Source organism: Teleopsis dalmanni, chromosome X (genome assembly GCF_002237135.1).
Source record: "Teleopsis dalmanni isolate 2A chromosome X, ASM223713v2, whole genome shotgun sequence".
Classification (NCBI taxonomy): Eukaryota; Metazoa; Arthropoda; class Insecta; order Diptera; family Diopsidae; genus Teleopsis; species Teleopsis dalmanni.
Window position 1 is genome coordinate 50,005,941 of NC_051848.1, and position 23,691 is coordinate 50,029,631.

Genomic DNA, 23,691 nt, shown 5'->3' on the forward strand with positions numbered 1-23,691 from the left:
AGTATTGCCAAATACCCATCATCAGTGATCTTGAAAAAAATTCTTGTATTTAATTATGCGTAAATAATTTTTTAAACTACAAATACCAAGAATCGAACTCGTGCCCAGTCAAATTTGAAACTCATAGTCAGCGCACCAACTAATCTAAAGCCGTACTTAACTTTTATATTTTTCTGAAGTTTTGTTAATTTGATTTGAAAGCTTTTATTAATACATTCACTTGCTGTGTTTATATTAGAACAAAATCATAAAACAGCTGTAGAATAATTGAATTAATTAATTATATTTTTATTTTTAATTGTTAAATACATTTTCTTTAAAATTGTTCGCCCTATTTTACATTAAACTCTAACATGGAATGCCGCCAATGTAAACGCACAGCCTTTGCTGGAAGCAGCAGAAAATGACAGGCGGAACGGCAATGTTAGATTACATTTGTTTATGGATTTTAATTGAAAATAAATTTAAACCAAATACGGGATTTAGCTATAACCGTGGCGTCCCTACAACTGCACCCGTCAACAAGCACTCACATAACACTTTAAGCGCCAATGTGCCGAACGAAAATGGAGAAGCGGCAATTGGAAGCAACCGGGCACCGACTTTACTGGGCACACGACACATTTACGTTAACGGTTTATTGCTCCCATTTGTCAAACGCACAGAAGTGACAAACGAAATTGACGATTTGCCCCATTCTCGGCGCATTCGTAACATTCAAAATGCCAATAAATTAGTATGTAAACAAATAGGAAAATGTTTAATAAAACAAATTTAAAGCAGCGCAACAAATTGCAAAGTAAACACCAAAACAACAACAAAACTAAAATATAATAAAAAAAAAAAAAAAAAAAAAAAAAAACTTTAACTGAAATGGAAGAGCAAAATGTGTAATAATTTGCATAATTTACGGAACAAAAGCAACAACAACAAAATGAAAGCACATGTTAGACAACAACAAACAACTATTAATGTTTAGAGAAAAAAAATTATTAATATAAAAATATGAAAAAATATGAAAAAGTATGAAAAAATAAGCAAAATGTTGAAAAAAAAAAATAATAAAAAACAAAAATTAACAGAAAGGCTAACGCACTTTTGATTATCGGCAGAGTAGCAACAAAGTTTTTTTAAAAAAAAAAAAAGCCGACACGAAAAGATTTATGAGGCCATTGGAAAATGGGGCGCGTACTAACAACAGATAATGTACAAATGACCTGAACACACAGTTCATATAATACATAAACACGCAACACACACACACATACACGCACACTACAATTAATTTGTTATAAAACCAAGAAAAAAAAAAATTGCAAAAAAATGACATAAAGATTAACAACAGATCAGTCAATACTGATCAGTGCTGAACGTGCCGTCAAAGGCGTTCATAACGACAACATAAAATGACTCATCCATTAAATACACAATATACGAGACGTACACCGACACGTTGTGATGTCAGTCACACAGGCTGTTACAATAAACGTTTGACAGTGTTTGATGACTAAATTAAAGTTCACTCTCCAACTATTTCCGGATGACGTAGTCTTGCCCAACCGTTCAGTGTTTGTAAACGCAAAACTAAGACTGCGCCAGGTCAACAAAGCAACCACTCAAAAATGACTCTATAAGATTTATAAAAACTAGACAAAAGATTTTCATATCGATCACTAAATCGGGTAGGTCAAGTAAAAATTTTACTCAACAGATTATAAGTATTTTTTTTAATCCTCTTATTTTGCAATTTTAGTTGATCATCTCAGATAATCCTACGACACATGTACGCTTACCTGTATTTCTAGTAAGAGTTCCTGTTTTCTACGCCGCAGTTCAATGAGCAATTTCTGCTGCTCCGGTGTTAATTCTACAAAGAAAAAGTAAAAAGAATTCGTTATTGAAGATAATTAAGAGAGATAATAGCCAGTGGAGTTCACTTAATTTATTGACCAAAAGTAAGATGTGAAGAGCATAGAGAAAGAAATCAATTAGTTAAACCAGACAAAAGAATTTAAATATTGGCAATTTCTTTTTCCATTCTATGTACCGACATATTATTTACATACATATGTATATATTTTGAATATTGAATATAAAATATAAATATTTTTCGGGTTTTTAAAGTCTTATGTTAATGAAATAAAAAACTGTTAGCTGATTTTTATTGTAGGATGCAGTAATACTTCATAAATAGTCGGAACTATTCTAATTTAGTAAAATATATGTAGTATAATAATGTACATATACATATAATTATAAAATGTAATACATATATGTATATAAAATATAGTATCTATAATGCATAACACACATTATAATACCAATAATACGCGTTATATAGATATAGACTTGACGCAAGGTATTGCGTTGTATATGTATAGCGTTACAATACCTTGCGTTACACGTCGCACAATATTTAGTATGTAACATACAGTTTGTCAAGTATGAGTTTACACATTCAAAAAAAATTGACAACTTTTTGTTTTAGAATATATGTTTTTTATTTTATATATTTGTTAATTACTATATTAGTATATTAAAACATAAAAAAAATTATAAAATTATTGAAAGGAGAACACAAAATATGACAAAAACAAATCCTACATCATTTTTTTGACTGTCAAGTAACTGTTTACACAGCTTGTGTTTATTGCATTATTTAAACCATGTGCGGTAAATTTACAGTAATTGGCGCCTTGCGTTGATTCTTGTCTGAGATTTTAATACTTAATTAGTTATTATTTTTTAATTTATTCACTTTACTAACTAAAATATTAATGTTTTTAAATGTAAAATGAAATATTATCGTTTGGAGTGGAACAGTCCAGGTATGATAGCCGTCACTTGGGGAAAAGTGCGCCGAATCTATGAGAAATATTTCACTAATATGTTGGACTATTTATAACATTTTAAATCTAGCTGAATATGAGAGTAGATTAGAGCCAAAGTATAAAATTATCGTCAAGATCAACTTTCACAGCATATGCAGAATATATTATCATGAGGAAAATATGAAAAAACCGGGAAAATTTAATCTGGGTCTATACTATGGAACTTAGGGAAGAATATACTGTCGCTGCTTCTTATATAACAGAGCTTAGAAGCATAGAGATCAAATTTACTATCATCGACAAAAAGCACTGAGTTTCAAAAAGAACTATCCTTGTACAGGTCAGTTCATCTGTTATAATAATCATTTCTTGAAACTATTCGGATTGTTTCTGGATGACGTGTCTTTCCAATAAGCATTTCAACATTCTTGGCAATAGACGGGGCATTTAATGTCTTATTATCCATTTTTCATCGCGTTTACTCAGAACTTTATTTAAGGCTTTTCGTTAATATAACGCTGAATTATTAAAATGTGTGGACCCATATCGTTAAACAATGCAATCAAAACTAATTTCTTGATTTTTAATTGTGAATATTCTCTGTAAAATAATCAGTTTTGCATTTGTCAAGTACCATTAGTTTCAAAGTTCTATTATTTGCACGATTTGGAGAAGCAAAAATAATACACGAAATAAGCTGTGAGGTCAGAATTTGATGTATGCTTGATTTGGTTCACTTAACTTCAATGATGCATATTTAAATTTTTTCGTTTTGAATAAAATTTTGGATTTTCACAACTAAATCTGCAAATATATTGCTGTGAGCCACTGTATATCATACACAGTAGAAGTGTAATATAAGAAATACCCAATTTAATGAATGTCTAATTTAACGAAGGATAAAATTCTGTCATTGACTGCTCATTGTTATATAGAAAAGTCAATGATTTAACGAATATTGAAGAAAAATATTATTTCCATGCGAGATAATAATATAACTGATCTTATATATAATCATGTTACAATATTACCCATATGGTACAAGTATATTAAGTTTATATTCATTATACTTAGTATCAGTTCAACAATTTATAAAAATTATTAAATTTATATCCATATAGCGTTGAAGTATTTTTCTTTATAAAACTAATGAGCAGACTCTGAGCAAGTATACTCTAATACAACCAATATTTATTTTGATGAATGTTTAGTTTAAAGAACAAAAATATTCTATCATTAACTACTCATTTGTTATATAGAATAGTCAATGATTTAACGAATATGGAAGAAAATGTGATTTGTCAAAGCACAAAGACTGCAATGAGCAACTCATGTTATAAGAATGGGACCTGAAAGAAATCTTGCCAATATATTTAATGCTAATTCAATGACAACAAGGCATAGAGGCAGACCAAAGCTGAGATGGAAGGAAAACGTGAACGAGGACGCCAGAAACCTCGGGGTTCTGAATTGAAAAAGAACTGCATAATATCGAAACAGATGGAGGCAGGTTGTGAAGGAGGCCAAGGTACACACTGGACTGTATTGCCAAATAAGTAGAAGAATAAATAAATAATGTTAAAATTTGTTTAGTTTGAGCTCTCTTTCTTCGACTCATCTCTTACATATTCTTTCAACCTCTTCTTTCCCATTCCATCTCAGGTATATATCTTGAAATTCAGTCACGGTTCTGCTTTTGAATCATAACAACAACTGCAAAGATTACATAAAGAAGAAATTAATGCGTGTACGGTACTCCTTTAAATGAACTACTTTAATGAACTAGTTCAGTAACGAACTACGCAAAATTTAAAAATCAATTTTATTCAGATATAAACAGAACTAAATCGATATACATAATGCCACACACTATAGTCGTTAAAACGTTTACATTTACTTGTGATCTTAATAGACCACTTTCACGAAGTAATTAGTGAGCCTATAAGATCCAATGTACGCTCCTAACAAATGTGCTTTTATAATTTTTTAGTTTTAATTATTATTGCAGAATTTTCATTTAAAATGTTTCAGTTAGGAAATCACAGATTTACACCTGATAATGTATATATTTTTTGTTTCTGATATTATTTTTCCCTTATTTATTTTGAAAGGAAATTTCTATTGAGTTCGATAATAAATTCTGAAGATAAAGAAAAAAATATTGCGTGCAGCGCCACTTTTGGTCATTTTATTTTGTTTTTGTGTTTGTGTTTACTATTGTTGTTGTTGTTGTCAATGTGTTGTTGTTTTGTGTTGATAGTGACGTCGACATTTTGGGAATTTAATTTGGATTCAATGTGTTTCTTGTTGTTATTGTTGTGCTGTTTTATTACGGTTGTAATTGTCGTTGTCGTGGTTGTTGTTATTATTGTTGTTGTTGTTAACTAAATGAAAATGATGGCACAGCGTTAACTCACAGCAGCGACACAACAACAATAGTATTATATTTGTAATTTATTTGATTTCATTAATACATCCAAGGAATTTATGATGAAAGTACCAATTTACTGAATTTGTAATGAAATTAAATATATTAATTTCGTGTGCACAAGTGTGTTTAGGGGGAGAATGGAAGGAGAGTCATGTCAGCGTGTAGTCATAGTTACAGCCGCTTGTTGCTTCATAGCAGGGAGTGTCACCAACAAGCCTCGATCAATAAAGCAGATAATTAAATCCACGATGACTGACAACTAAACCAAATTCGTTTGTAAAGGTGGCTAAGTGACTGAAACAGAGTCTAACTGACTGAATGCCTATTCGATTAATTGGCCGGATCGACTGACAAGTCTGATTAATGCATGCACTGACACAACCAATAAAATTTCTTTACTTTCACTCCACCACTGCACAATGTTTAGACTTCATGAAATACAACTTAATATACAACATATTATTATTGTTTTTACTTTAGTTTATTTTTATAATTTAAGAATCTCAATTTCGTTGCATTCATTATTTCTGTTTACTTGCACTTCGAATTGGAGTTTTGTTTTTAATTCCCACACAATTTCTTTAGTTATATTTTGTATGCATAAACATACAATATTGTAATAAAATGCGTTGGTTTATCTTTTTTTTTTTTTGTTTATTAAATAAACGATTTGTTGTTTTTACCTGGCGTCGCAAATTCACTTCGCCCCGCGGAGGATCCCTTTGAAATCGCACCGTAAGACCTATTGTCCATTGCACTTATCATCGTAGCAGATTTTATCCTTTGTCACACGCACAATACACTTAACTTCAACAATTTTAATTATGCATTTTTAGTTTTTTCTTAATGTATACTTTGTTCTATGAAATTTGTTTGTATCTTTTTATACACAAAACGACTTAACAACTAAATTGTATTATTAATTATGTAGGAAACATACAAAACTTAGAGAATGGCTCTCTGTTTCTTTACTATGCGTCAAATTCCATTGTAAGTGGAATAAATTCCCTAAGTCATTCCAAATTTCCCATCAAGTGTCATAGCGAAGTGTGCGCATATTGTGGATATTATTTGGAAGTTCATTTAAATTTTCAATATATATGTTATATGTATAATAAAGTAGTAATGTACACATTTATAAACATTTTTAAATGTACATTTATTTTATTTAAACGAAACTAAAAAATTTTACTTACTAGTACAGCGTTTATAATTCCAACAAACATTCATAGCAATAAATGGCATAATACGATAGAAAATATATGAACTCAATGGTAAACATGTCAGAAGTGTGGTATAAGTTTATGAAATACCTATATATCGTTTTCAACATGTCTTTTTTATTATTTGTAAAAAAATCATTCAATTAAAAGTATCTATGTGGTACAATGTTTGGGAATCTAATTATTTAGATGACACCTTAGATTCAAAATCATATACAAGCAAGTAAGAGTCCTTTAATAACTAATGATAATAGAAATAGACCAAATACTAACATCTCCGTAAATAAAATTCCAAATCATTATTGAATAGAGATAAATATATTTCAAATATAATAAAAAAGTGGAAAACTTATTTCACTATGATAATGTAATTCTACTTGTAAACCATATCCACAGAGTTTCAAACGGTGGAATACTGAAATAGATGTTAGAATAGCACATAATTGCAGAGAACAAAGATATAGAAAAGCATCTGGGAATCATTGCTATGCATCACTACCATTAAATAAAAAACTGAAGCATGCCGTTGACGATGCTACATGTATGCAAACCAAGTATGCCGTGCTACTGAAGCGCACTGTGTGTATTCAAGTATGCGGTAAATTTACACCTAATGTCAAAGTGTGTAACAAAGCGCATACTTGTTATGCATACATGTAGCATCGTCTATATAAGGACTGTCCAAAGCACGGCCCGTGGCTAATGTTTGGGCGACCTGCGAAATGTTTTCATTCTGCCACAATTACGCAAATTTTCTTTTGGTGTGCTGGTAAAACTACATTATTTTATTTTTATGATATACCTAATAAATGAATTTAAATTGATAAATTAATAAAGTTAAATTTAACATAAACGTATGCAATTGTTTCTGCGGCCCTCCAATCTATATAGTGATTTGTATTGGCCCGCGATTGCATTTGGTCTATACAGCCCCAGTCTATATCATGCTTAAGGTACACGTAAAGCTATAATAAACACTAATTATTATAAAGAAACTTTAATATAAATATATATTTATGAATATATTTAGATATACTTCCCTTGCTGTAGTTTTGTTGTTTCTCTCCACTGTTTGCCGTGACAAGCTGGGTTTGCAACTTGTCAAGAGCGGCATAAGCCGAACGCAAGAAAATTTTATGTCCTAGAAATGTTTGGTTAGGTAAAACAAAAGCAAATTTAGAGTATATATCAATTAGTGGAATGATGTATGTCAAACACCTTATTTGTTATTATAGGCAATGTAATAAGGTTTTTAGTTAATGGATAGAACACTAAAACTTTTTGAGAAAACTTATTTTATAATTGGTTTAATTTTAGTTCGTTATAATAAACTTGTTTTTGGATGGGAATAAAAGCGGTACATGCATTCTTTACAAAGAAATTTTCTTCATTACTGTTGCATTAAATAAATTGTTTAGAATATATATATAATAGCAACATTTAATGATCACAGGTCAACATTAATTCTAATACACTATATTCAGAAACATCTTAATTTCGTAAAAGTCTTAATTACGTGTTTGTTTCAGCGAAATTAAGTTTCATATTAACGAAATTAAGGAAATTTGGTTGTCTGAACATAGTATTAAATTAAACAAATTTTTTGTTTTCAGTTTCACGCAGACAGTACGGATCAAAAGCCATTCATTCCATTTGGAAATGTCAAATTATTTTGACATTTGCTGCTCTCAGGATTTGTTTACATTAAAATGTTTGATGTTATTTTATTAAAGTTGTTTAGTTTTAGTTTTAGTTCAAATGAATGATTTTCTATAAAAACAAAATTAAATAAAATATGCAGTGGAATGGCTGAAAACTTTGCCGATCAATTCGGACTTAAATATGGCAGGATGTGTTTTTTTATTTTAAGTCTATATTTATAAAATATATTTTAAACGTTGTAAGTGATAAAATCAACTAAATGTTGTTGTTATAACTTGTTTTTTTTTTTATTATTTAGATTAACACAACGGTTATAAAAATTGACATCCAATTGGATAATATATCTGTTATGAGATTTGCTAATTACATCATGGAAGGGTATCGTGTATTTGGCAAATATTTACAGGAGTTCGTTGTTGTTCATATGTGAAAATGATCATTGCAAAGTACCGACATCATTTAGAATGGTAAGTTAGGTTTATGTGTATAAAATCATTTCATACTCAAAGTCTAGATTTCAATTAGTCTGCAATATTTTGAGTTTTGATTCTGTGTAAAATAAAAAAATACTCCAAATCTTTAAGTACAATTACTATGCATTAAAGATTAATAAAAAGTATGAATTAAATAAATTAAATTTTCTGTTTCCTAGTCTTCCAAAACACTGATGAAGTAAACATGTGACGTACAATAAAACTGAAACTTAAATTAATGCAAAATATTGAAATGAACACAAGAGTTTCAACAAACTAAAAATGTAGTGCACTGCAAAACGTACGTTATTTGACTCCATATTAAAATTTAAGCACTAGAAAAAGTTTGATAGATTCTTTTTCAATTGGAGTGATTGTCGTCTATGATTAATTTCTGTATCTCTTCTCTTAATGATTACTGGAACTGCAAGCTGAACTTCAACAACTGCATCGTCATGTAGAAGAATAAATTAAATTAAAATCTAATATGTACACAGTTTATTATTTTCAATCGGAAAACTATGAAAATGTATTGAGAGTAGGTATGTTAACTGCCACACTTCAGATTATTCAAATGCTTTATTGAAAATCTAACTAATAAGTGTTCAACTGATAAAAACTTATTACGGATTACTTAAGATTTTATTATATCAGTCGGCATTTTATTTTGAATTTTGGACAAGAAACGAAACAGAAATAGTTAAGTTAACGTTTTCATAATAGAGTCGACTAAGTTTATGTTCTAACACTCGATATTGACGACTACACCGTTTCACCGTTCAAAAGAGGGCGGAATCAAAAATGTTCCAGATCGATGACGGGAAAGAAGAAAAATAAAAAAAAATTTTTTGTTTAATAACAAAACAGCAAAACAACAACCGCAGAGAACAATTTTCACCAAGGAAAAAGTTATACCCAAACAAATAACTTCAATTGATACCTACAAATTAATTTTATAATTAAATTTATAAAAACTCATTAAGTTATACGAAGTGGAAATAATATATTGCAATAGTAATTTGAAAAAAAAAAGGTGCATACCTGATGTCTAGATAAGTAATAGTGATTTATATATTTAATATTAGTACAAAATTAATTCTCTGTAAATCTCTATTTTACAGCACTGCCGAGTTGAAAGTCTGAAAGATTAAGGACCACATGCTACGTCCGTTACTTGTGATAACGATAATGAAGTACAATATTTACATCTTTCTACTCTTTTGAAGCTGGCCCAAACCTACAAGAATTTTTTCATAACATACTATATGGATGCGAAAATTAGAAGTATACCGAATCCGTGTAGTATATTGATCCAAGTATTTTAAAGTTTTTAAAAACATGGTCGCTAACATTTACCTGGGGTGAAGCGCAAAAATATATAAAAACCAAAGTTTGTAGGTGCAAAATGACCAAATGAGCTATCAAACGGTTAGCTCTCCGACCTAACAACTTATAAAAAGGTTGAAAAAAAAAGTTTCTTCTTGTTTCTTCTTTTCTTCTTGTGTACTTTAGCTACGAATAGTAGACGATTTACAAGAAATATTAAAACTCTATCTTTTTCTATGACAAAAAGACTTTTACTATGCAAGAAAGAACAAGATGAGTTTAGAAAGATTTATTTGAAGCGTTTCAAACATTTTTATTACAATAGCACAATATATATTCTTAGTTATAAATAATAAGAATAATTTATTTGTATTGTTTATATAATACTTATTAAACGGGCTAAATGGTCATTTAATTAAAAACCATAATTTATTATTTGTATTTAAAATGATTATATATTATTAAAGTGATATTCTAATATTTCGACTATCTTCCATAGTTATCTTTAGGTAACCTAAGTTCCCTGACTTTTCAAGTTAATTTTTCTTTTTAATTTAAACCTAAAATTAAAATAATTCCTCATCTAATGGTATTAAAGCTGTTGCCTTAGTATTTTTTGCTTCACTCATATTAAAGATGAGCAGTCACATCTCTTCCATGTACATATTTATAACAACTTGTCATTATTTGTGTGTTAAATGGGGTCAAGCCTGCCAAATTTTTGTACAGATTAGATTCTGTTTTCTCAAATAGTTCTTTATCTATGAATATATATATTAAATAATTTATTTTTGATTTTACTAACTTCTAAGCTTCTAATCTAAGAGCCTTAGAACTAATCTAGTATCTAAGGCTTTAATCTTAGATCCTTAGATGTAATCTAGAATCTAAGGTTCTAAGTCTAAAATAAAAAAATACATATAAGAGTTTTCCAGAAATCATAGCAAGCTTCCATTTGTACAGCTTTCATATTCAATTTTAAATAGAAAAAAAAAATGTTATTTCTCTTTTTTTTTTAGTTAAATAAAATTTGTTAGTATAGTTTTTCGCAAGATTTTTTCTTGCGTCCAAAAAAAATTTTAAAAATGTTTAAAGTCTAACTACATATTGCAAACTTGTCTGGGGAACCTGCTACCACAATCCACACGACAGTGCAGACAATATATCCATTCAGAAGACAGCTGCCAAACGCCTAAAAGTGCCTAATATTCATCAAGAAATAGATATAAGTACCAAACAGGGGAGCAGGTTTCCTGTCATTTGTTGCAAGACAAGCCCAACAAGATGCCCAAAAAAGATTCCTTATCGGTTGCAGTAATCTGCGCTTCAAACATGAATCGTTCCATGAACGCACATCTACTATTGAAAAACAAAGGTTTTGATGTGAAAAGTTATGGGGTTGGTGATCTAATACGAATTGCCGGAAAGACACGAAATAAACCCAACTATTACCCCTTCGGCACTTCGTATCAAGAGATTTATAATGATTTGGTTGCAAAGGATAAAAAGTAGTAAGTTGGAGAAATTAATTTGATATGAAAAATAAATAAAAATAATGTTTTCTGCCGTCAGCTACAAAAGTATTGGTTTCTTGAAATTGCTCGAACGTAACCGTACAATTAAAAATGCTCCAGAGCGTTTTCAAGATTGCACGGAACAATTCGATCTTATAGTTACCGTGGAACAATGCATTTTTGAACAGGTAGTAAAAACTATACAATCTCATTATCCAACAACTCGTCGCTATGTCCATGTAGTAAATATTGACGTCGAAGATTGCTTACAAAAGGCTTCGTATGGGTCGGTGTTGATTGCTGAGTTTCTGACTAAGGTACATATAAACCATTTTATAAGAGTTTTATTGTACGAAAATTGCCATGTATTGAAAATCTTTTTATATAAAGGGCAGTTTTTATCCGTACACTAAAATGTAGTTGATATGTTATGATATCAATGATTTTACATACTATTTCTCTCATTTAAGATTGCCAAATCCAAAAATTGGCGTATGGAGATCTCTTATCTTATACATGACTTCCAATCGCGACACAAAAAAAGGGTATTACATACTGGATTGTTGTACTGAAGAACTAAGAAGAAACTAAGCTGGGTCGCGTTTAAAAAAGTTGCAGAAATTATAATTATACATTTAATTTGTATATATATAAGTCTTATATCAACCGGCAATAATAACACAAGTTTAGACTTTACTGCTATAGTTTTAATATTGTACATTTTTCCAAGATAACATTTATGATCATATGGGGAGGAAAGAGAAAGGAAAAATATCAACTCTTTTCAAATAGCTGGAAAGTTTTTTTTAATTCACATTACTCAATATTTTTGGTAAGTGGTTAAGTGTTTCATATTCACCCGAATGTATTGATGATTACAAGTTTTTCACAAATTTCTGAACTAGATATAGTGAAATGAGTAGGTGAATACTGCTCTCATATATTTCAATCAGAGTAATTCTAGGCCTGTCACTCGCACTATAAGTGTTCCTCAGACTTTAACAAGGAACATGTATAGAAGTTGCGATAAGACAGGCTCAACCTATTTCCATAAACTACTGAATTAAATAATTAATTGTGCTGAAAAAGAAAGATTGTAAATTTATCTTCGTCTTTATAGAATAGAAACTAGTTATATCGAGAAGGTATCAATTTCCGATATATCTGCATAACTAAGTGCTGAAACTAGAGTAACCTTCGAAATGCAATTAAATAAAACAATATTTTGTGAACTGGCTTGAACTAAATTTATACAACTGAAATAGATTTAAGACTTATTTACACTGGACGCTCTCAACGCAAGTATTGTTTGTGTGACCCCATAAACACGACCATTCCTAATGTGTGCTCAAACTGCAGCTTTATCCCCTATGACGTCGTCCATCTGTGTTCTTGTTTCACTGCACAAGTTAATTTAATTTCAATTGACCTCTGGACTCATCCCCTTGGAGTAGCTAGGTTTCTACGTCTGGATCCTAGTTGATTTTAATTATATCCTTCCTCCCCTCTTCCCATTATCCCCGTAACTCTAACCCTACCCATGTATTCGTCTTGTAGTCCCTACATGTTATCTGCTTTTCAGATCGAAGCGGGCTACAACAAACACAACAACATCGCAGCTATTCATGAACGCTTTATATTCGTAGCTGTTCACACAAAGCATTTAAAGTCGCTATAGCAAATGTATCTGAAGTATAATGAACATACTTTAATAATGTAAATAGAAAGATTACACTATTAAATATTATATATTTAATAATTTATTAAAATTTATTTAATAAGAATGTCAATAACATCGTTTGACAATTTTCTTAGGTTAATAGACAAAAATATGATATATAATAGACAAAATATGATTTAAATCTCTTATACGTAGTAGAGTAGTCTCTCCCTACATTACTGACATTTACTCTAACGGATCCAAAATAGACGAAATAGACTAGTCTTTTGCTTTGACTACCAAAATACTGTAGTGTTTTTTAAGCAGAAGTAATGACAATCCATTATGCTGTAAAATGGGCCCTTGGCAATACAATCTCTGCTGTAAATATTTCAATCTTTGTGCATAGCCAAGCTGCCATTAAATCACAAATTGCCGTGCTTCCCTCAATGACCTAGCTAGGTGCGTTAACGTCCAACTTATTTGCGTTCCTGGTCATAGGGTTATAGCGAGCAATTGCTGGGCGTATGAGCTTACCAACACAGGGCTCTTCTTTCTGATATTCACTTATTAAATATTGGCGTTCCACTTACAACAGCTAAACTGGCAATTAAACAAAAATATCTAAACATAGGCAAGCAACAATGGGCTGGTCAATCCAGTTGTTAGATTTCTAGATTCGATTTGGTCTAATTTGGACAAGAAACATACGAGTCAGCTACTAAAGCTACTAAAGCGAAATCTGCTCAGTATTACGGTATCGATGCGGACGTGGCACTGTTTAATAGGGAGCCATGTTATGAAGCTAGGTCTTCCATTTAATGACCTTTGTCGCGGTTGTGGCTCTGAAGACGAGTGGGAAACTGTGTTTCATTTCATGTGCCAGTGCCCATCAAAAAGTTCAGAAAAATTTCAAAAATCTTGGGGGCCCAATTTCTTACCGATATGACTAAGCTGTCATACTGCAAAATTAGGACTTAGCCAGATTTATAGAACTGTCAGGTTGATTTACCTTCATCTAATGGGGGAGTCGTTACCTTTTTCGGCGTTTGTCGTATATTGATCACCTGTGGTATTATAACGGGCCATCATTTGTGCTCAAGTGGGCTTTCTTAGTACACAAGGCCGCCACTTCAACCTAACCTAAACATATGGGCGCGTTCGACAATGACTACCCACATATTTAGAAAAACTGTTTTTTTAATGCTATTGAAGCTGTATCATCATTATATTCATCATTATATCCCTATATCTCTGTCCAGAAAAACAGGTCAAAAACCCACAATGTACTGCGCAACTACTATAGTAGAATATATATATATAATTTGATGAAAAATATATGTACAAGATTATAGTAATAAGAATTAAATTTATTTTTATTTATTTATAATTATTTCATATTAGTTTTCATATGCATTATTATAAAAAATAGTTTGAAAATTCTTGGCAAAAATATAAACGGTTGATGTTTGTTGAATATGTAATATGTATTAAGTTTAAAAATAATTTTCTGATTCTGATCAAAATGTGACATTAACAGATACAATTGAGTAAATCAACCAATATACGGTTTCATATATACAAATAAAAAAGATTTTTTTTTAATCGCGTATAAAAGATAAAAGAAAATTATAGTTATTTATGTACGTACGACTGTTTTTAAAAAAAATCTGAAAATAAATTACATATATATATGTCTTTTATAAAAAGATAAATTTACTGTGTTTAATTTTAATTATGAATATAAACTACATAAATATTTATATGTATATATTTATATAAATATATAAAGGTATGTAATGCATATATATATATATATATATTTATATTTATGTCTATATATATATATATAAATATATTTATAAATGAATGCTATTTTATGTATTATGAAAAGAGAATAAAGAAACGGTTATAAAATTAATTTTTTACAGATTTTGTATTTATGTATTTATGTATAGATATAGATGTACAGATATTGTATGTTTTATGTAACATGAACGAAATAAAAATAAAAAAATTATTTGAAAGCGCAGTATAGTAAAAAGTTTATCAAATATATGTATAATATACAATTACAATTATTTAAATTCGATTTAATAAAAAACAATAATAAATATCTTTATGTAATAACATATACAAAGGAAAAGCGTTTCATATAAGCTTTTTAAGAATGTTCAAGTTGTTAAAGATAGACATTCTAAATTATTAGTTTACTCATTTGAATGTGTTGTTTACTTATACATACATACATACATACATATATATTTATATATATTAACGTATTTGATGGTCAAATGTTAATAAAGAGGTTATTTTATAGTTTAATAGTAGTATAGTAGCTTGCATCATATATGTTACCTTAATTTATATACATTAATTTTAATTGAGTTTTAAAAACTTATACATACATATGTAGATTATACAATTATCATATAGATAGATGGCTAGATGGCTTTAACAAGTTTGGGCAAAGTATATGTTGCAAGCTTGAATTTTCTAAAAGTGATTCTTCGGGCATGTGTTGGACACTTTGGTAAATATGACTTTAATTGTGTAATCGATACTATATGATGAATTTTTTAATCTGAGTAAAATGAAATATGTATATTATATAAATTCTAATGTTTTTTGTTTCTTATAATTTTCTGTTAGAACTACTTTCAACAGAACAAATATAATATTTATATTTTTTATTATTTAACTATTTTTTTTGTTTTTTAAATTTAATTTAAAACTTGGCAATACTTTTACAATTTGATATGAAAATCGTTTATGGTGTTTAATATTTAAATCTGTTTTTAATTAATCGTTTCATTTAAGGTTGAAAAATATATAAATAGCCTTAAAATCTTGGTTTAATTCTTAAGTAATTCTTAAAAAAAGAAATATACAACAAAACTTAATGACATTATAGATATTTTCTGTTTTTAACGGAAAAACACTGCAACTAATATTTATATATACACCTATATATATATATATATATATTTATATACATATATAATATTATATATATATATTATATATATTATTAATGTATATAAATGTATATATATTATATTATATATTATATACATATATATATGTTTATTTATACATGTATATATTTTATATATTTATATATAAATAAAAGTTTAAATAAAACAATAAATGTGCAGTAGACGAATTAATGTAAATTTTAGTTTTTTTTTTTTTAATTTATTACAACAGCACCCCCTGTCGCATTAGGAATTATTAAATGGTTGCTAGTTTTTAATTGTATTTTTATAATTTACAGTTAAATATGTTAACTTGTCCAAACAATATACTTTGCACATATTCAAGTTTCGCTATGTTAGCATTTTAAAAAAAAGTACAGCTAACACTACATTAGCAATCAGTACCAGAAGCACTAGCTGCTGCCGCGAAAACCAATCCTAAAAAGAATTTTAATATCCATATTAATATATTAATTAATAATATTAAATATATATTTATATATTCACCTTAACTTGAGGACTGACTAAATATAAAAGTGGATTCGCTCTAAGTCGTTCGTTAACTTCGATTTGACGGCGTACCGCTTCTCGTCGTGCTGAGCCTAAAGCTGAAACTTCCTCACGACTCATTGCTTCAGTTGATTTCGGCAGCTCTTGGAAGTCCGGCAAAGACTTTTTTCTTTGTAAATTAACATTTATAGGAACACTCTGAAATTTCAAAAAAAATGTATATATATAACTAATAATATATAATAATAATAATAATATACAATATATAACTATGAACTAATAACTATCTTTTTGTCTTGCAGTTTAAAGGAACTTAATTCCTTTCTATAAACAGATACTAAATCATTGTCTAAATCATATCTGAATCTGAGTAGTCCACAATGTTCATATATTTGTTCGTTTCAGTAACAAATGGGATTAGCAAATGTTAGGTTAGATTAGGTTGAGAGACTTCGTGCGCTGACAGTTACCAGCACCTCCACTCGGAGGCATATATTGCCCATTGTGATGAGAGCACACCTCGAAGATTTTGCCGGGAGAGGCGAGTTGCCAACCTTGGTTATCTTCGTGTACTATCCTTGTTAAACCAATTGGTTTTTCAGATAAAATTGAGGAGATTTGATTAGTTTGCTTTCGTTATGTCTTTCAGGTCAATAAAAAAGCAGTCTCCATGATATTGAAGTCGCCGTATCTGAAGTTCTAGACACAGAAGAGATTCTACCTGCCCTTCATCTTGGAAACTCCTGCATAATCCACTTGTTGGAACTACTCCAGTAAATATATGAACTGCAGGTTTGTTGAAGCCCAAAAGGCTTTTTGTTTATGTTAGCTTAACATATAATTTATAATGCAAGAAATAAATACATAAACAAAACATACTTGTAATTAAGATTTTGATCAAAATCATGTTAAGACCTTGACATGATGTGTAAAATGCAGCATCAATCAAATGATTTTAACGAGATATTTCACAGTTAGTGAATCCTTTTGCATTAATTCCGACGACTTGACACTACACACTTAGCAATATCTTAGCCATGACTTGATCATTCGTTATGATATTTTAAGGCGTCATGAGTTTAAGGATTATACGCATAACTACAATCATTTGGGTGACCAGACAAAAAAAATATAGTGTGATGAAACACCGCATGATATTGATAGGCCATTTATATTACAAAAATGTTAAATTACACATCCGGGAAACTTTTGCAGCCTAAAAGTGTTGTATGGTACCATAATGTTGAAACCATACATCAGTCACAGCTATATCTACAGATGTATATAGGTATATGTATATATCAATTTCACTCCAAAAAATGTTCAGCGGTTGTTAAACGATTCATGTTGTGAAATTACACACTTTAATTTATACAAATTTTGACGAACTTGGTTTTGAGAAATTATAAATCACAGTGCGATATACCTAAAATTTATACTGAATGGCTGGATCAAAGAAAAAATTAGGGTGTAAGTTCGGGAGTAATGAAAACGAAAGGAAAAACAAAAAGGAAAGAAGGAAGAAAGGCAAGAAGAAAGACAAAAAGAGAGACAAAAAGAAAGGCAAGAAGGAAGACAAAAGGAAAGACAAGAAGAAATGCAAGAAGAAAGAAAAAAAAAGAAAAGAAAGAAATGGTTTTTCACTTATGAGCTACTTTTATCGGAGTGCAACTCTATTGGGACTCCGAATCAGACAGCTTGCTTGTCTATCTGTAAATGAATATTTCGTTCAGTCTTCTCACAAGTTCTCTTCGAGAATTTCAATAGACTGCTGCAACTGGCAATGAAAAACAAGGTAATACTTTGTTCGGTGTTTGATCACGAAAATATTGATCAAAAGTATACACAGAAAATCACACAAGAAGTAAATTAGTCATTCAATTTTGTGATCAGATACTTATTGTAAAATAAGCTGGTCCACAAGAAAACTGATCTACTGTTAAGAATTGGACTGTAGAGGAAAGTAGTCGCTACTGCCATGACACTTGGCTTACATATGGGCTAGTACGAAAACTCCATTAGAAAAATTTCTAACGATTTCAAATGAAACGTTTTCTGACCTTTCAGAGAGCAGTATTTGTCGCAATTGCAAAATGGATGTTAAACCATCCATTTATTTATTTCATATTTTATTCATAGTCTTGTTGCATAATATAGTATATGAAACAATATGAAACAATATAAAACGGTCAAAGATACCCGTGTTTATTAAAGGCCTAACGATTAATTACAACAACTGGGGTTAGCATAATAGACTATTTGAAAGATGGTGTATAGTAATCCGCACTTAATTATAAAAATAATAAAATGAGTGTTTGGAAAAGTAGTTTTAACTGATTAACTGGTGTTTTTTTGGATAACTCAAATGCACAGATCTGGAAATGTTTTGAAGAGAATGTGGAATAAAAACTATGTTTCCAATCCTTTTGTGAAAGTTCAGGTAACATTTTGTTATATATTTTGATTATACATATTAAAGTTATTGCATTGAATATATTATATATATATTATATATTTTATTAAAGTCATATGTATTGTATATTAAATTACAAAAACGTACATATTAATATAGTTTGAATAAGGAATATATTATATTAGGTTTACCAAGGTGCGTGTAACTCAGTGCGGGAGCTGTCGATAACCATATAAACTATGTAAATTCTTAATCAACAGGAAAATACTTCATTCTTCTATATGTTTATCTGAATGTTGTCATTTAGCTAATTAAACCAAACTTTATAAAGGAACTTTTTGAAGGCCCAAGCATATTAAGTTGATAACTATTAATTATTTCTATATCTAAAATAACAATTTTATTGTTAAAATATAAAAAAATATTTTATATTAAAATATAAAATTATAGTAAAATATTATTTTATTTTATTGGTCAAACGTTAATACAGTGTTGTAGAAAGTTATATGAGAAAAGTGGCTATATTCGAAGAGTTTTTTACAGGGATTAATTTATAATATAACTATTTGTTTGACTAGCATCCTAGTGTTCATTTAGTGTAGATTTTTTATCACGGATATAAAAGAATGAAAGATAAGTTATGAATTGACTATACAGGCAGATAATAATTGAGAAGATATAAGGATGTAGGAATACCGGATTGTTTAAACACAAACTAGTTCCTTTATTGAATTTGAAGCTTGCTACATTTTAGGTAAAATTGATGCTATATTATTATCTTCGTCAGTTTCTTGAAAATTCCTAAGAAACATAGGCCTCTATGTAGGTTTATATGTAAACGTGCGCTCTCATAAACGAATATATGTATATTTTACACTACCGTATATTATTGCTAGTCTCTAATATTAATTTTTAATAATAGAGTCCCCAGTAGTACCCCCAGTTAACATTTATGAGTACATCCGTTCGGCAAAAACTTTTACAATATTTATAAATTCATTCAATACACATATAAATACAGTGTCTACTTCATTACCAATACCGTAATTATATGCTGTATACTATACTCTATTAGGTAGACAATTTGCCAATTAAATTAATTTGTTGTCGAGAGGGTTTTCACTGTTTTCACTAAATAATACTATACTACTCTTTTGTTGAAAATTTTTCGAAAAACAAATTTTGTTTCTATCATAATATGGATTATATGATGAAAACAACATACACTTGACGTTCAGTAATCGTTTAAAGGATTTTTCAATACACAATCACATTGTTAGTCCTTGTTTTGTATGACTATCATTAGAAGTTGTGAACCAGTTTTATCCATGTATTGACGTGATTTATCTGGATTTGTAAAAAAATTTTATTTGAAAACAGAAACTGAGAGACAACTTTGATGATAAGTGAGAAGCAAGTTGAAACGTTTCGTTTCTTCATGCGTGTCTTCAATTTTATGTAGTCTCTGGCGCCCTCTTCACTGCTTTTTAAATATCTTGACAAATCATATATATATACTCTATACACAATAATGTGAAAGGTATGTTAATATTTATATTTATACTTATATACACATATAAACACACAAATAGACAATACAAAAATATATGACAATGACAAAATGAATATATACCTCTACTGGAGGTTCAATAATCCAACTTTCGGAAGCTCTCCTTGCGAGTAATGCTGGAGAAAATAATAAATCCTCTTCATCTTCTTCTGGATACCAATCCATTTTTAATTATTTTTCTTTAAAAACATTTTATAATAAAGACCATTACATAACAATATATTAAATAAATATAAATTCGTTGATCATTTAACAAAATATATGTATGTACATCACTCCTTTAGGTATATAGACTCGTATGCAAATAGAACGTAAATAGTTCGAACCCCACAAATTATTAAATGTTGCCGATTTTATTTTTATTAGATAAGTTCTTTTGGTATTGCAGGAATCAGATATTCCAATATTCCCAATATTACTCTATTTTGATAATCGTACAGATATACCATAAACTATACGATTATAGTAAATAAATTTCGATATTAAAAATTTAATTTGAATGAATTCACTTTATCGTTGCACCGTGTTCCTAATTCAAAGACTTTTTTTTACTAAAATCGAAAACTAACCCAACAAACACAGAATTGAAATTCATTTGCCTTCCCAATACACAATGTTGGAGAGAATGAGTCTCTGAGACTCGGCAATGCAATGCTACAAATGAATTTGTAGTAGAATCTTCTGTAGCTTATCTGCCAATATTATATGCCTCGTTTAAATTTAGCCCAAAACGTTTTGAATACACAAGCGAAATTGTTTTTTATATACGAGAAACACTTGTAAAGAATCACTAAGAATTTGTTGGGATGTTGGAAGTCTCATTGGAAATTTCACTTGAAAGATGCAATACCACAATTAATAAGAATAGCAATAATGAAATGAGTGGCGACCTCTTCAGAGATGTCTATTTTTAAAACGTACATACATGATTTAAACAAAAGTAATAATGCGATTAGCGTTGGCAGAATTCTTTTACATCAAAAGAAAATCTTTAAATTTTTGTGCAAATTCAAAAACAAAAAGTTAATAATATAATATTTTTAATATGACTAATATACATTTTTTTCTTCTTGATTAACCTTAATTTTGTTTACATGAATGGAAGACTACCATATACGATTTATCTTCTACATATGAAGAATGTTCAAAATTTTATTTAAAAAAATAAGTGTTTCTTGAGTTCAAGAATCTTTAGTAGCCTTCACCCACAAGGCACCATCAAGACTCGTTTTTTTTTTTTTAAAGAGTTATATACTCATGAAATCATTATTATTCTTAATAATATATCTATGTGGGGAATATTATGCACCGTGACTTGTGTTAACCCTATTTGTCTAAAACTTTCGATTGGGCTGAACATTTTGTTTGATTCTATTTTATTCTATTTATTTATATATTATATGAAGCAACCAGTCTATCCCAAAAACGTTTAAGTCTATCGTTGTTGATCTATTTTGGACATTCACATAGACTGTGTTCAGAAATTTTAACAGCAATTTAACAGTAGCGACAAATATTTACATCAATTTTGTTGATATAGTAGCTCAATTTGCGGTGTTAAAGAATTTATAAAAATTTCAAAGCCCTCTCTGGTCTGTGGAAGAGTTTATTTGGTGTTATCATGGCTGAACTTTTGCAGTTTTCAGTGTCTCTTTAATCTTTAAAATACTACAGCTTAGCGATTCTTGAAATAGGATTTCAAACAAAATCTAAATTTTTTCACAATATGTCTTCTCGCAAGACGATAGTCTATAACATATATGTCTGTGAAACAAGACTATGCCACTTTTTTAAGCATTGTTTGACAACTATTCACCACTAATGCCTTTGATTGACATAACAGACCTTCAATCAGCTAATCACAAAATCGTTAGATCATGGATTATTATACTTGTATTATAAATACGTTTGAAATATCGAACTATATTAGTCTATAAATTAATGCATATTTCTACGATTTCTTTGGTTTATACAGTCTCTTAATATGATACATCTGTGTAACATAACAATTATCACGTCAAGTAATTTGACTTTTAGCTAAACTCATTAAACTCAGAGATTTTGAAGACTACTCTTTTAAAGTGGTTACCAATGTTATATTACTAGCTTCACTGCAACTAAGTCGAAAACAAACCTTTCATTATGAATATGAACGACCTGATGAATGATGAACTAGCAAGCCCACCATGTTTAAGAAAAGAACCTCAAAGTTTCCTTATTTCTGTAGCTAATAATCAATGTGAGTATGAACTCTAAGCTAATAAATAGTGATTCGCTTGATGGGCTAACTCAAGAAAATCCAGCTCATCGGATCACTGTCCACTACATTCTGAAGGTAGTTGACAGGACCACTGTCAACTTAGAGATTCTGAAGGTTATTTCTTTAAAGTGATTACTAATGTAATGATAATAGCTTCACTGCCACTAAGACGAAAAGATACTCTTCATTATGAATATGAATACATTTGTGATAACTGCCGTATTTTTTTTACAAGAACGTGATAACATATCATCTGTTCAAATTTTGAACATGTGTCTGCGCGCTAATTACCTAAGTAACATATTCAGTTATTTGGGTATTAAATATTTTAGCATTTTATTTAATATTTTAGTATTTTATTTTATATTTTTAGTAAATTAAATTAATTTCTAACAAAGGTTTTTCAAAGCCTTAAAATATTTATTACCAAGGTTCTTTTAGACATTAAAATATGAAATGTAATAACAGGGATTAGTTAAAAATGTAAAGGAAAAGGAAGTAATTAAATAAGGTAACAAAGAAAAAGGTTAAGGGACATTTCCTTTAACCTTGTATCTAAAAGAAAAACCTAATTAAATCAAATTATTAGACTATGTAAAATTTAGTATTTAAGAGCAAAAATTATAGAAAATAAACGAGTCTTATATTTATTCTAAAACCGAACAGACGTGTGTTTTTAGTTGAAGTTTCTTATCATCATCTTTAAATACAAAATGCAAACCGCATCCTCGCACACTTCTTGGTATTGATCAAAGATAGAACGAATAGCACCGAACAGTCATCGCATTCGCCTGATATAACTTCCCCTAATGTCTTCTGTTTGAATGACTCAAGAAACCA

At 29.3% G+C, this 23,691-nt stretch overlaps 3 protein-coding genes and 1 long non-coding RNA gene across 7 annotated transcripts in view; 2 read left to right on the top strand and 2 right to left on the bottom strand.

The window, feature by feature from the left end:
- LOC119687848 (cytohesin-1) overlaps positions 1-6,258 on the bottom strand; it is a 112,334-nt gene extending 106,076 nt beyond the window's left edge. The window contains exons 1-2 of the mRNA XM_038102364.1: positions 5,946-6,258; positions 1,794-1,867 (exon numbers count right to left, since the gene is read on the bottom strand). Of these exons, the coding sequence (XP_037958292.1) occupies positions 1,794-1,867; positions 5,946-6,027 (156 nt within the window). The 5' untranslated portion in view covers positions 6,028-6,258. The remainder of the gene's footprint in view (positions 1-1,793; positions 1,868-5,945) is intronic.
- Positions 6,259-8,213: 1,955 nt separating this feature from the next.
- Positions 8,214-10,267, top strand: LOC119687850. 2 transcript variants are annotated; one of them, XR_005253272.1, is made up of 4 exons: positions 8,214-8,385; positions 8,446-8,614; positions 8,800-9,676; positions 9,742-10,267. It is a non-coding gene; the product is annotated as an uncharacterized LOC119687850 (long non-coding RNA). The 2 variants fall into 2 exon arrangements; XR_005253273.1 differs by having other exon boundaries at positions 8,214-8,382.
- Positions 10,268-10,953: 686 nt separating this feature from the next.
- LOC119687851 (RNA polymerase II subunit A C-terminal domain phosphatase SSU72-like) lies at positions 10,954-12,156 on the top strand. Its single transcript, XM_038102365.1, has 3 exons — positions 10,954-11,457; positions 11,519-11,777; positions 11,931-12,156. The coding sequence occupies exons 1-3, from the start codon at positions 11,231-11,233 to the stop codon at positions 12,030-12,032; spliced, it is 588 nt and encodes a 195-aa protein (XP_037958293.1). The 5' UTR covers positions 10,954-11,230; the 3' UTR covers positions 12,033-12,156.
- A 4,122-nt stretch (positions 12,157-16,278) lies between these two features.
- Positions 16,279-23,691, bottom strand: part of LOC119687852 — a 29,082-nt gene continuing 21,669 nt past the window's right edge. For 2 of the 3 annotated variants that reach the window (XM_038102367.1, XM_038102366.1), the window contains exons 8-9: positions 16,606-16,806; positions 16,279-16,536 (exon numbers count right to left, since the gene is read on the bottom strand). In XM_038102367.1, coding sequence (XP_037958295.1) covers positions 16,450-16,536; positions 16,606-16,806 — 288 coding nt within the window. In that variant the 3' untranslated portion in view covers positions 16,279-16,449. Of the gene's footprint in view, positions 16,537-16,605; positions 16,807-20,654; positions 20,771-21,160; positions 21,180-23,691 lie in introns of those variants that run through there. The other variant, XM_038102368.1, reaches the window with a different exon arrangement.